This window comes from Gavia stellata, chromosome 24 (assembly GCF_030936135.1).
Source record: "Gavia stellata isolate bGavSte3 chromosome 24, bGavSte3.hap2, whole genome shotgun sequence".
Taxonomy (NCBI): Eukaryota; Metazoa; Chordata; class Aves; order Gaviiformes; family Gaviidae; genus Gavia; species Gavia stellata.
Window position 1 is genome coordinate 12,001,145 of NC_082617.1, and position 14,611 is coordinate 12,015,755.

Genomic DNA, 14,611 nt, shown 5'->3' on the forward strand with positions numbered 1-14,611 from the left:
GGACTAGTGCCCATGGATTCCTCCTCATAACAGATATATTCTCAAAACAGGAAGTATTTCTAAGGCATTCTGGTATTATGTGGACTTGGTTGGAAAAGCAGAGGGACCTGGTCTCCTCTTTCAGTGCTTGCTGTAAAAGGCTAGGATAAATTACTTGCCGATACCCACCTCTGTAATAGATGCCAAGGCTAAGAGAGGGGAAAAAGCAGCCTGCACAAAGTATTATTTACACACACAAAAATGTGTTTCAACTATTAAAAGCCAAATAACAGTTCTGAACAACAACAAATTTATGTATATTTGGTACAAGCATATTTTTGGGAGTGATTATAATAATTTACATTTATCTTGAATTTCCTCTTGATGAACGAAGCATTTCTGTTCCACTTACTGACAGAGCTAGATGAATGCAACAGGAGCTTTTATTAGTACATTTCCAACCTTTTATCAATCACATTGGGAGCAAAGACAGTTGACACACATAGCGAGGACTATTAATGCACTACAGCTGGGAGATTAGACAGTCTTAGTAAGACTTTGATGTAATAAATTACTCAATCTGAACAATACCGTTTAGCAACTTTTGTACAGAGGAATCGCAATGCGCCCTCATACACATGACAAACACAAACCAAGAGGGCTATGAAGCACTATGGGAACCCCATAGTACCATGGAAAGTTTGTTCCTAGTGTAACATATCTGGGAGCCTCTCCCATATCAATTACCTTTAAAAGAACACATATGAGCATAGTCAATGCTATCTTTTAACACAGAAAACAAATCTTCAGTGCAGAAATCCATAAAAATTACTCTGTTAAGCTAAACACCCAGAGTTAAAAAGAGGGAGGAAAAGAAACGCATGCTATTGACATGTAACACAGGAACATGCACCAAAGATCCAAAGTTAACACACACCCAAGTGCACTTGTTAACCAGTGGCCTGCTCATCCGAAACATATTTTTAACAAGTTTTAGCAAGATTAGATTTGAAAACTTGCATCTCTCTCTTTCTTATGCACATACATGTATGTATAAGGAAGCAAGGAGTAAGATGGATTTGCCTTTTGGGGGAACTATATTCATAAAGCAAAAGTCCTGAATAGCAAGCGCTAAGTATCTCCCAAGGCTGTTGCAAAAAACAACACCCCTTCTAAACTGGTACCACTTTCCTGTACTACTGAAAAAAAAAAAAAAAATTCACTAGTGCAGATCCAGCACAGTCTCCAGCTTTAAAGTCATCTGGCATAGTTAGTATATAACAATTGTCCTACAGATAGTGTTTTGAATGAAAAACTGCTGAGATAAGGTATCCCTGCCTAATAAAGTACAGGTATTGCACTGAGAATAATTTCTGTGTAGTTCTTCTCTGGAAGAGTCACTTCCTCCGGCCAACATGCCATGCCTACATTTTTTATACTATGTAATTACATAGAGTCCCAGCTTGCATTTTAAACGAACATAAAGTATATATGTATATCATCCATAATGTGGTACTAATGTTCTACTGCCCAAATATAGACTTTGCTTTCTTCATATGTATTCACTCATCTATTCCATGGAGAAAAATTAAGTGTCTCAAATTAATTTAAAGCATAACTTGCAGACAATAAATACTTTCTCTTCAGACTTCTGCTTCCTTTCATATTTGAGTTTAGTGCAAGTCTTCAAAAGCTCACTGGCTAAAAACTTATGCCAGCCTAGCAAGACTTTTTGTTTAAGAAATCACCGCAAATGAGTAAAAACAAATGTTGCAACAGCAGCATCAGTTACCTGCAGAACTGACTGAAAGCTGCAGAACTCATCAAAGAAAAGCAGAATAAATGCAGGTCCCAGGGCTGTGCCGCAGCAGAGAAGAAGTGAGTTTAGGAGCATAATTCACACATTGCTTTTTTGCAAAGTTTGACAATCCAAACTACCAAGGTTTAGTAATGCTACTAAGAGCGTAATTCAGGCAGTGTTAAGCTGTGGCAGTGAAACAAAACTACCAGCTACTCACGGGCCTAGATGAACGCTGTATCTTTGGAGGCGGTGGCCGAGGTGGACGGAGTCTTTGCTGCTGTATCAAAGTGGAAACTAAATTAAATAGTCACCTACATGAAAACACCTCTGATTTTGTGGCAAAAGCAGTATGAGTGGATGACAACACAATGATTTACCTTAACTTCATACTCACCTCACAAAATGAAATTTTTCTTTTCTTTTTTTTCCAAAACAGTGACAAACCTCATGGCCTGCAAAGTGCCACAATAGGAAAGGTAGCTATATCTGCCTGTTGACGTAGGCTTAACATAGCTTATGTTAAACCAAAGGTAGCACGATCAGCACTCCAGACCAGATCATCCAAAATTTACTGAGACGACAAAGATGCTCAAGGTGGATTCTTGGACCTTGAGGTCCAAGTGTTCTACACAACATTTATGCAAATGGAAAGAATCCTGCAAAGCAGGGTATTCAAAAAAACTTTCACTAAAATCTCAGGAGTGATTTTAGTGCTTGTGAAAACTTATGGTAAAGGCCTCAAACCAGCAAAGACATTTAAGAGCATGGGAAAAACCCCTAAGTCAATTAAACTTTCCATACACTTAAAGATGAGCACATGTTTAGATACTGTATTGGATCGAAGTTTAAATGCATTTACATGCCGTCATTGTAAAGAAAACTGAAAGCCCCATCGTCAACAGTTCTAATGAAGACAGAACAGTGCATTAAGATGCCTATTTTGGTCTCTCATTTTTTTAAATTAGCAGTTGGCCAACTCATTGCTTTGTAACAGCACTGGAGCTATTCCAACCCAGTTGCTTTTGACTGAGCCAGCAGCATGACTCTCCTCACACAGATGGCATCTTAAGGTATAGTCTGTTAGACAAGGAATCCACTGACAATTAACGAGATTCTAAATAAAACCATCCTAAAGTACAACTCTGATATTGAGAGGAGGATTAAAGTTAGTGTCCTTTCTGTGGCAGCTTATGTACACATATTAGCACTTCAAGAGAGAAGTAGAGGAGTACGTGGGAACGTTTCTGAACACTTGCTCGACCAGACGACGGCGACTGCATCACTGCCCGCAGCCCATGGTGGCTTCCATAGACAAAAACCCATCAGCCATACAGAGAAGGGATAGGAACTGGCAGTGGGAGTCAGCTTCTTTGGACAAAAAAAAGAAAGCTTACACAGATTACTGTATTTCTCTCCAAAAAAGATTCCAGATTTATGTCTCAGCAGGTCTTAACTTCTTACTAGCATAGTGTTCATGCTAGATTGACACACATTCTCTATCAACTACCCTCACATTGCGTAACAGTACAACTCCAGCCTACCCTTTTTCACGCTATTTTCATTCTCTTCTTGCATCTCTGCAGACTTTTCTTTCAAATTGCCCATTAAAGTATATTTTTGCATCCATTGGTTCATTTCTCCTTACTTGTGTTGTCAATGAAGGAGTGCCAGACTGCACACATGTACTTGGCTCAGGATTTTGGGGTGGGTGAGGGGAGGGAGAAGTTAAAAAAAAAAAAAAAAGACACTTGGGATGGAGAGCTGAGGCCAGAATTATTCCATGTGATAGCTTTCCTCTGTATTTTCCAAGAAAGCAAGTATGAAAACAAAGAGAACAAAGAGAGAAATGACAAGGTGGTGAGCTGAGGTGGCTGCCATTAGCCCTACTGAACTGTTTCTCTTCTGTACCTTCTATTTCTCAATTCAGTCACAGAAGTTGAGTTATGCCACTGTGTATCTTCCTGTCTTATCTGCTCAGGCTGAGAGCACAACCTTAAAATATATTTAGCTTCTGTTATGTGACATAGCATACTTATTTTCTATTATGTTTCAGAAGCATAATGGAACAGCTGAAAAATCTGAAATTTGCACTTTTCTAGTTACTTAAAAGACATTCACTTACTACCTAGCAACTTAGGCAAAGTATTTGATGAAGCAGAAGAACAAGATGTAATTATTTTTCATTTCTTTTTTCCAATTTTTTATGCCTCCTGCATACATACTTCCCTTTGTTATTTTTTCTCTTTTACTTACCTAGAAATTGTGCACATTTCTACATTAGAAAATTCTCAAGTAGGTTATTTAGGTGGGAAATTTAGGTATTTTCCTAAAGCCATGGCTAGCAGTGTCTTGAGCACTATTTATTTTCCATTACTATTTTAATTCTGGACAAATTTGGTTTTATTGATATAAGAATTACAAGATGTTACTTAACATGTTGATGTTATAATTTCTTCAGTATTAGTTCATATCACTGAACATGGATTTTTTGTTTCAAACACCATACTATAGCCCTAGAAGCTTCTTTGATTTGGGAATCAGTTTTTCCTTTCTACAGCAAAACCAGGATAATTTTTCAGGAAACACTGCAAGACTGTAGCATCAACAGTGTTAACTGATGAACCAATGGCAGTATTATTAAAGCTTCTGAAGAAAGTGTGACAAAGGCAGGCCCTTCGGAGAGCAAGACAGACAGACAACACAGTAGCTGAGGATTACCTCCCAGCGAGGTGGTCAATACATTGATTATAGTCATTGCAAGGACATGTACAACTGAACTGTATTTACCCACCCACATACTCGCTGGAGGAAAAATATTTTTCTGAGAAAATGCGCGACAGGATTTGTTAATTATCTGCCACATCACTGTTTGATTAGACAATGGCAATAAAATCAAGTTGTAAATATTCAGGGGTATCTGAAAACTACGCTTTGTGTTAGAAGAGTCACCAGTATCAGTACCCTTTTCAGCTGAATTATTAATGTGGACTGAAGAATATCCATACACAAGTCAGAGAGTACACAAAAGAGCAAGAGCATTAGCTATTCCAGTACAATGTGGAGGCATTTAATAGGACTACCGTCTCATTGTGTACTCCTTGCCTGTAGCCAAACCACAACCAGCACTAATATTTTACTCCTGTTAGTCCTAATTGACCAACAATTACAAGTCAGACCTTAAAACATCATGATGTTGGCCTAGAACTCAAAACTATATATACGTATTCTTTTTTCCTCTTGGTCTCTGAGAAGCGTACGCCCATGTTGCTTTCAATTTTTCTCTCATTTCAAGAGGGTCAAAAACTCTCTTTGTTAATATGAGCTGTGATTCTCATTTCATTACTCACCTCCAGGACCAAGGACTACAGAAGACAGAATTTCTCAAGATTTATTATATACGCATGAGTTATTTACACTTACTGAAGTTACCTCAGCTTCCATTTTATTTGGGGATTGTGAAGTGGCATAGATTTTTTAAAAAAATATTTCTTTACTTAATTATTTGTGTTTCAGATAGCCTTTTTCCTAACACAATCTAAAACCATAAGCTCAACTATGATGTCATACCTGCAGTCATCTCTTCCCAGAATTCTCCTTTTTACTAAGCTTTCTATTGGTATCAGCATTGATTCATCTTGCTGCTCTTCCAAACTTCCCTTTTCATTGACTGAACTCTTCTTTTACTGAAGTGATCACATGACAAATCAATGCCACACAGACTGACATCTTGAATTCCAGGTGGAATTCAGTCCAGCCACAATTTATTGATATATCCATAGCTTTGAAGAGTCATAATCTAAACTCCTTATGGATTGACCCTAAAAAAAAATCATCATTCAAATTCATGACCTTGCTCCAAGATTTGCCAGCAAAAGAAAGGATGGATAGCTGCTTTTTCACTGTCATGTTGCATCAGCATCTTGAGAAGCTTTCCTCAGACAACAGTTAAAATTCTGCTTCTATGTACTGAAAAGTTTCTTGTTTCTCCCCCAGAACAGCTGGTACTTTTCTCTGCAAGTGGCAAGATACTGGACAAGACACATGATACACAAGGTGAGTCTATACAAGAAGAAGCACTGATACAGTCCAGCAAAAGTTTCAACTGGCTCATTTTTGGTCAAGGTTCTGTAATGCAGAATTCAGTTAGATGGAAAAGGAAGGAAGGCGGAAAGGAAAGGGAAGAAGTTTTTTTCTTTCTGTAGATCATAGGAGGATTTCAGACAGAATGCACTGGTTTGCTCAAGGACAGAACAAGCACATGCTAGGGTACATTTAGCGCAACTATCATTTTAGTTCTATGTAAGTGAAAATAAAAATTACCCTATATATTCACGTATAAGCCAAAAGTTTCAAGCTGAAATGCAAACTCAGGTGAGGAGAAGACAGTGGGACTTCCAGGCAAATAAGCAAACTACCACATAAAAACTATCTGAAGACAATAGTTTCACAGACATATGACACGTTGCTGATGCAAAATCTAGAAGCAGTTATTTGGTGTACATACCAGGGGTGGAATTTCTCTTGTTCTCATATTAGGGTTCTGTTTATATGCAGGTCAGCCCACAGCGTGCATGTAATGCTATGACAAACTGGAGAGGGGGGGCAGGTCTGGTGAAGGAAAGGAGTTACAACTCAGCCAAATACCCTGCTAAAATGAGATCCCAACAGTGCTTTCTGAACAAGCAGAAAGACAAATGCTGAAGTTTCATTTTCAAGGATGCTTAGATCTAGGAACAGTGCATGCAGAAACTACATCTGCTCCCAGAGTAGTGCTGGCAGTGGCAGAAGTCACACAATCCTCCTAAGACGTGGACTAAGGCAGGCTCTTTGTATCCATACACTGAGCTGAAGGAAACCAACTGGTCCCACAGTCCAGATCTAAGGGGATAAGGTTAATATTAAACTGCACACAGCAGCTGAGTTAACTACAGAAACTGGAGTGAAAAAAGGGGTTTGGTAAAGCAGGAGAGCACATAGTCAGTTGGCATTTGTACACAAAGAGCCTCTCTATCAGACATTTCCTGATGCTACTGATCAAACAGAGGCAATTTTCTTTGGGTGATGGTTACAGGCAGATCTACTCAGTAACAATGAACTACTACTTTGCAGGAGCTAATACTTTCATATCCTTATCCTGTCACTGGATTATTTTTTCCGTCTGAGATTTAAATATAACATATGATTAACCTTTCATCTCTGATCAAAAAATAATTCTATGTGTTTCCCCAGTAAAGACACACACAAATGCTGCTTTGGGAAAAGATTAAAGGTTTAGAAACTTTTGCGTCTCTTGGATTTTTAAACAGGCATTGTATTAACTTAACTTTCAGAACTGTGACCTCAGTACCTGTAACAACACAGTCAAATCCAACACTCGGATTCAAATTTATCTTATCCACTGAAGTGCTACCAGAAATACAGTTCATTTTGAGGTCTTGTATATATTGCACCACATACTACATTTCTGAACCCTAAAGAGATCTGAATAGAATGATAAGACAAAACTACATATTCACAGCAGTGTGTTCTCTCCATTAAATATGGACAGGGAAATAGTATGGCTTAAATCCATACTGTGAAGCATAGAAAAGATTAGGCAAAGGGCAGTGAGGAGTAACTGATGTGGAGGTCCACCAGGAGGTAACAGTTATTTACCCGTTACCAGAGCTTCGTTTTTAATGTTGATGTTAATATCTGTCACCAGAATGGGATAAGCCAGTATGTTCAAACTATATGAAGACCATATTTACTGGAAAAGCCACTGATTTGAAGTTAATTTGTTAATGCAGCAAAACACGTTGTTTCTGAAAGGTCAGTAGGGGAAGCTGTGTTGGAACATCAACTTAATTACCTGTGCTGTAAGGATGAATGGGTAGAAAACAGCGCATGGCTACATTGCTAAAAGCTGCTAAATTGCTATTCTAGGTATGTTCCTAAATGTATATACTATAGTTTTTTCTATGAAGGGGAGAAATGTCTAAATTAGCACTTTCTTACCAATAGCTGTTTACCAGCATACCTTTTTACTCTAGGTATTTTCTTAACTGTCTTGGTCTAAATACTTCTGAAATAACAAGACAGAAAATTTGCAGAAAGCCAATTTTATGACTGCAGATCTGGCACTGTTTTACTAATTATCAGACAAGTGATTTTCAGCTATGAGATGCTGGAGGAAGAAAAACCTTACATTCACTTCTACACTGTAAAAACACTATTTAAAAATTATAGATCCCACATCTCATAAAGTAGCTGTAATATATCCAAGGAACTTTCACAATACAGCTATTTAGGTTTTTTTATACTAGAGAAAACACTACAAAAAGATCCTTTTTCGTTTGCAAGGTAACAGCTCATGAGCAGAATATTATCTCAGACTAATTGTGGATGTCTGCTGAGATTTTTTTTTGAAGTGGTATTCAAAACGGAGCCTTTATGAGTAAACTAGAGGTGATATTTCATGCACAGCAACAAGTGCAACTAGAAAAAAATGCATAAAGGAAACACAACTAGATGAAAACTGGTTTGTCAGTACATATAGAAAGAAGTGTTTCTCTTTCTCATTTAGTAGTAAGGGGTGTTTCTAATAATTTCCAAAGTAAAGCTTTTCTATCTGAATATCTTATTTCCTTCAGAAATTCAGGACTGGTTTAACTGCTAGTATGTTTTAAAGACAATCAGACATGGGAAAGAGATGCACTGTCCTGAACGTACCCGTGCTTAAACACATCATGCTTCAAAAGCTCTGAAATGCTGGCTTTGGAAGAATATGCTGGACCTCAACTGAACACTCAATAAAAAAAAAGGGGGAGGGAGAAAATAACAACACTGAAAAATGTATGGTACCTAAAAAGATTCAGTACGGAAAGCAGATGGAATCTATGAGGCAGCTGTTTTATTATCCATCCAGATCCCTGCACAGCGCGCACACTACTTTTTACATACTCCCATATGTACAGCTCACAAACTGGGATGACAAGAACAGTGTATGCTTTACAGCATATATTTTTAATTTACACTCTGAAATACTTCAACAGAAATCTGCTGGGTCCTGTGATAAAAATAATCTCCATGTTTTAAGGGATGCCTCATTCTTCAAGCCATATTTGTAGCTTGGGAAGGTAGAATGAATCTGGTAAAAATGCAGCAATGCCTATAGCTATGCCAAGAATTTATGAAAGGGGCAGAGACTGCCACAATTAAACACTCTGATTAGTTTAATGAGAAAAACAAGGACTATCTTCTTACCTTTCCAGCCAGGAATCTTCCACTACATAACAGAGAAGAGACAGTAAGAAAAGGAAATGAAAGCTAAGTGCCTATAAGCTCCTGTTTTCCCTAATACTGAATAAGAATCTTTATTTCAGGCATCTGAGTCATATCTGGTGTCATGGGATACTGCCAAAGATGCAAAGCCACTGAGAGGAAACTCACTCTTTACTAAAGGGGAAAAAGGGGTTTTCTGAAAGTCTGCCTTTGCCTCCTCTCTCTCCTGGCTGAGACAACCTCTGTCCTTCCTAATCAACGGTAAAAAATATCTTTTTATGGTGCATCTAGACACAGAGCACTGATAACTCATCCTCATTTGGCAGTGTTGATAATGTCCATCTCGTACTGTGCAAACAACCCCAGAATACCTAACTTTAAAAAATATTAAATATTACAATGTACAACATACCTCAGTTTGCTTTAAATCTAGGATTTACATGGTACTAACCAGAGGTAGATTTCTCCTAAAACCAAGAATGAAAGTAGGAGCATGGTATCAGGATCATGTATACCTTGTCAAATTAAAAGGTTCCACCAGCATGAAGCAAATAGGCCTCTCAGGTATGTCTTATAATCTGCTTGTTATGGAAGACTGCTGGGGACAGAAAATCCTAAAACTACAGGTTACACTACTGTAGATTATTATTTATAACCGATGCTATTCTAAAAACACATGGCTTACATAATAAACCCTGTGTCTGTAGAATTGAATGGTATTTTATTTCTTTTGTCTGCAATTACAGAAAAAAGGAAGAATTTTGAGAATTAGATGGATATATTTTTCTACGTGTGCAGTATGTGTTGAGCAGACAGACATATTCAGGCCATGCCCCAAAGTAGCATGTGTTCTTATATGATGTTGATGGGAGGAATATTATGTCGTAGTGGCTAACTTGTAATGGTATCTGTGGTTTAAAGACCTGTCAAGACTTCTGAATCCTTCCTAGCTCCAGTGACAGGATAGTTCATATACTACACAAACAAGCAGTACAAAACCCACAAAATTATATCAATACAATTTGAGGTTGTGACCACTTAGTTCTTCTATTTCACTTTTTATCTGCTGTGCAGCTGAAAATAAACCCTGACCTCCTCCCCATCTACAAGTGCATTCAGTTCTTCTAAAACACTGTAAAAAACCCAAGTAACTGTTCAACACCTTGCAGTTTGAAGACTCCTGACATTTTCTGAAGGAGACGACTGTCAACAGCCTCTTATTTACCTGGCACAGATCCCAGGTGACTGCAAACCACAGTTTGAAAACCACTGTAAGTTAAGCTATATGTAGTAGGTATCTCTTCCCACAGGAAACAGATGCCTACAGAACACAACATATTTAATTCAATCTAGAGTCGTCCTGGTTCAAAAAAGCCTCACACATTTTGCTTCCTTTTTTGTTTATATGTAGTGAGGCCTTAGATGACTCTAAGAATCATGCTGCAGACAGCTAGATACATAAGCCAGAAGCAGCCTAGCATTCTTCTAATCCAGTTTCTAAGTGCTCTGTTCTGTTTCTGTAGTGCTTTGACATGAGTGTTCCTTGCTGAGCCTTCCTTTTGCAATTTGCTTCAGCAATCAATGCTGTTTGGGTAAGGGGGTAATTTGCAACGATCCACTAGCTTAAATGCAAACACCATTTTATTTTTTTTCCCCCTGAGAACGTATCAGAGAAAAACCAAAGAAATTTCTACTTACAGAATGGACTTCTAAGTAAATTTCTTTGAGATACTCACTTTTACATAGACCACTGCAGCTCATTTTACCTGCTCTCCTCATCCCTTAGGGCAACCACTGGTGACTTAGTACCATTTTTTGTTATTTCTTTGATATTTGGCCACTTCCTTTGTACCTAATCTTTTGCACCAGATTTTTTGTGAATCCTGCATTGACAATATCCATGCCTCAATCCTAGATGGGTAACTCTGAATACACAAGTATGTTCATGGTAAGACATGTCTAATACCCAGAAAATAACACATCCCATGGACTCTACATTGCATGATATGTCTTAGCCTGAAAGCAGCATAACTTTCATTCATACAGAAAGAGAATAAAATCACGATCGTCTGTTACGTTACTGTGTGATGAAAGGACCATGAAAGAAAACTTCCTTAACTCATTGAACCATGCCCTTTCTGGATTACTAGGAAAACAGCATGGAGTTTTTTTTTCAGAACTATTCACAGAGATAAAACAGGGAAAGGTTTGAGAGAGAATCTCATTGAGATGATGTTCAAATTTCCAAAGGAGTTCTACCAAAATGAGGTATATTTTGCAGTGGTTTGTTTTGATTCTATCTGTTTCTCAACATACATGGATGGAGAGTCATGTTGTAAAAAAATCCCAGACCCCAGGAATATATCTATCCCCATGTGTTAAAGTCTATCCATCTACTATCTCAGCAGAGTTTAAAATCACAGCTAATAGGTTAACAACTGTTTTTCTTCTGCTTCAAATGAAGAATATCAGAAAGCTGGGGGAATATTCGGCTTCCCAATTTGTACTGACTGCTCACTGCTACCTGCAATGTCTGTTTGACAGGACTGACATTTTGTACCGCTGTGAGATGGGAAAACGTGTGACATTTTTATTCATGGTGGCGTACGCCCTTGTAATGATCAGCTCTGGTCGATGTGCTTACTGCAGCAGCCCCAAGCCCTCGGAGAACAAACAAGAACCGAAGGTGCCAGCAGTTCGGCTGCCTTATTAAACACCACCAGGATTCTAACGAAGAGCAACTGCTGGAAAATCTCACTGTCAAATCCTCAAGGACATTGTCAACATGGAACTAACTACGTCTATTTTTCATTTAAAATACTGGAAAATCCAGCAATGCAGTATTAAATATAAAGAAAAAAGCCGCACTATTTTGTGTGTGTTTTCTTTTTTAACTGGTCATTTTGTCAGCTTTACAGTGGGCTTTCTGTGGGCCTGACAGTGGAATTCAAATCAAGGAGATCATGCAACCCACATGATTTAAAATGCTGGAAAACGGACATATCCCTTATTATCTTTTAACAGCTATTCCTCTCTAGCAAGCAGAATACTTGTACAGAAGAAAGAAAAAAAAAAGAGATGGTCTCTCATTTAAGGAGTTCTATAAACAGCAATGACTATCTCCTTCATTCAGCTTCATCATTCACCAAGGAAGTCTGCATAATTAGGGGGACACTCCTCCACACAAACACACAAAAGTACATGGCTCCTCTATCTGTAGCATGGCACTCTGCAACTGTTTTACTTGGTGTTAATCAGTCCAGCTCTGAAGGGCAAATCCAACAAATGCCTGGCCAAACAAGTGATCACAGTGGGGTTAGCAGTTAGAAGAATCATATGTTTCACATACTCTCTCCCTTTAATCTTCTAGTTTAATCCAGGGGCAAAGAGGTCAATTCAGACAGTACCGGCCTAACTGCACGTATCAACTTTGTAAGTAATACATAAGAAGCTTCTGGATGCTGATCTACATTGATAGACTAAGCAAGTCATCCATAAGACCCTCTGAGCTCTTCTCAGGTTGTCAATCTAGGTGATTTGGTTAGCCTTGCATGTACCGATGTATTTATTTTATATGCATGCATTATTTATAAAGCGCAATTCTTCTTCCACATGCCAGCAGTGATGGACCAAGGTACTCTCTACAAGATATTTATGGGTTCCTCAACAAGGACTAACAAGGAAATTCTGCAGACATGTTACAGCTGCTATTGCTTGTCACAGAGCCCTAGGAGATTGGCTCAATCACAGTATTTTCTCCATACATCCAAGCGTTATGGCATCTGACTTGCATGTACCCAGGGCAGTAAATTTATTCTGAACATCCCTGTTTAAGAAGCGCTTGAAATGCCAAGACAGTTGGAAAACACTAAAAGCCATAGTCCGGAATGTGCTTTTTCATGAACACATCTGCTGGATGCAGGACTGCAGCCACGTACTCTTACTGCAAAGCATGAATTCCTACATAGCATGAGCTACATACATACTCCATTGCTGTAGCAGCTGAAGAAGACATAGCTGTCTGTTTGCTCATTAGAAAATACTGGCAAGTAAGTGCCTGAGAGGCAGTAACCTTTAGGTATGCTCTGCAGATGGTGTACATCTTCCTAAAGAGAGAGCCAGGTCTGACTTGTCAAATATTTACACGCATGACAAGAGTGCAAGCCTTTTAGTTAGATAACTCCTACCCCATGGATTGCCATTTCTGCAAATCTTGCGCACCACAAACCAGAATTTCAATCAAATGAATTATTTTCTTGGCCATGGACATTGTTTTTATTCCCCTGACTAAGAACACTGTCCCCTAATAACCTGATGGGACATTTGAGTAGTCTCAAGCAGACATTAGATGGACAAGTGCTTTTGGGCCAATACATATGCCTTTCTTGCAAGGTGACTTTTACTGAGCAACAGTGAATTCCTTTCTGAAAGGAACAGTCAAAGAAAGTAGTGAGAAGAAATGAAGGTAGCAAATATGCTTTCTGAAGACAAAATAATTTTAAAGAACTAGGCTTATACTTTTGCTACAACCACAAAGAATCAAATGGAGAGAGGGGGGGAAACTCCATGTGGCTCAGCACAAAGGAACAGGGAGACCATATTGCTCATCAGTGGGGAAGAGTGGAATGGAAGCTCATTTTCTTAATGAGGGTATCTCTATTGTCAGAACAGTTCAGAGTGGCAAGAACAGGAGGCTGGCTTTGCAACCACAGAATACAGTTGCATGAATATTAGAAAATGAACTTGTTTTCCCCTTTCCCCTTTGGTTTCTACCTCAGTGCCACACAATGCCTGCTGTGATCCAGGGGAATCTGCTATTGTTCCAATGCACCTGGGTGTGAAGGGAGTCACAGGGTCTGGCAAAGGAGCCTTCCTCCCTTCCCTACTTCATCTCTTTTACCCTGGAGATAATCCCTCCCTCTGCTGCCTCTGGCCTCAGCGATCCAGTTTTGCATTTCTGGAATGTAGCTGGCTGGTTTTCTCCCCATCTTCCCCCTGACCTCTTAATGCCGTTTAATCTTCTTGAAGAAACCTGCCCTACAAAGCAGAGTTTGTTCTGCATGTCTAAGTGCAGATCATGAATGGGAAAAATGAGCATGTTCATTTACAGCAAATGATCAAAACAGCAAATAAGCTGGCAATTTCCATGTTATGGCCTGCAAAAGTTTAACAGAAGTAAGAATCAGCTGGAAAGAGAACTTGGACAAGTCAGATAAGCTGCTTTAGTACATGAGTATATTTTCCATTTGTTCCATAGTTATTCACATTAGCCCCCAGAATACTAATTCTCTCTAGTTTGCATCAAGAATGGAATATGATTGAATCTCTTAAGTAAAGACATACTTGGAAGAGCCGTTTGTATTTTATTAAGCTTTCTCTTTTGGTACGTAAATGGAATAAAATATTCTCTTTGGTGGTAAATAAAAATAAGCTACAGAAACATAAACACACCTAAGCTGACAAAAGACATTCTAATTATATTAGAAACAATTAGAGAGCTGAACAGAACTGCCAGTATAACTTGCTTCTAATGAAAGGATACCCTTTCCCAACAAATGATGTTTCTGG

At 38.6% G+C, this 14,611-nt stretch overlaps 1 protein-coding gene across 5 annotated transcripts in view; it reads right to left on the reverse strand.

Annotated features, from left to right (window-relative positions):
• Window positions 1–14,611, reverse strand: part of DENND1A (DENN domain containing 1A) — a 214,828-nt gene that overhangs the window by 17,971 nt on the left and 182,246 nt on the right. For 2 of the 5 annotated variants that reach the window (XM_059828995.1, XM_059828993.1), the window contains exon 20: window positions 1,998–2,057. The exons of 2 other annotated variants lie outside the window; for them this stretch is intronic. In XM_059828995.1, the coding sequence (XP_059684978.1) occupies window positions 1,998–2,057 (60 nt within the window). The remainder of the gene's footprint in view (window positions 1–1,997; window positions 2,058–14,611) is intronic. One more of the 5 variants, XM_059828996.1, reaches the window with a different exon arrangement.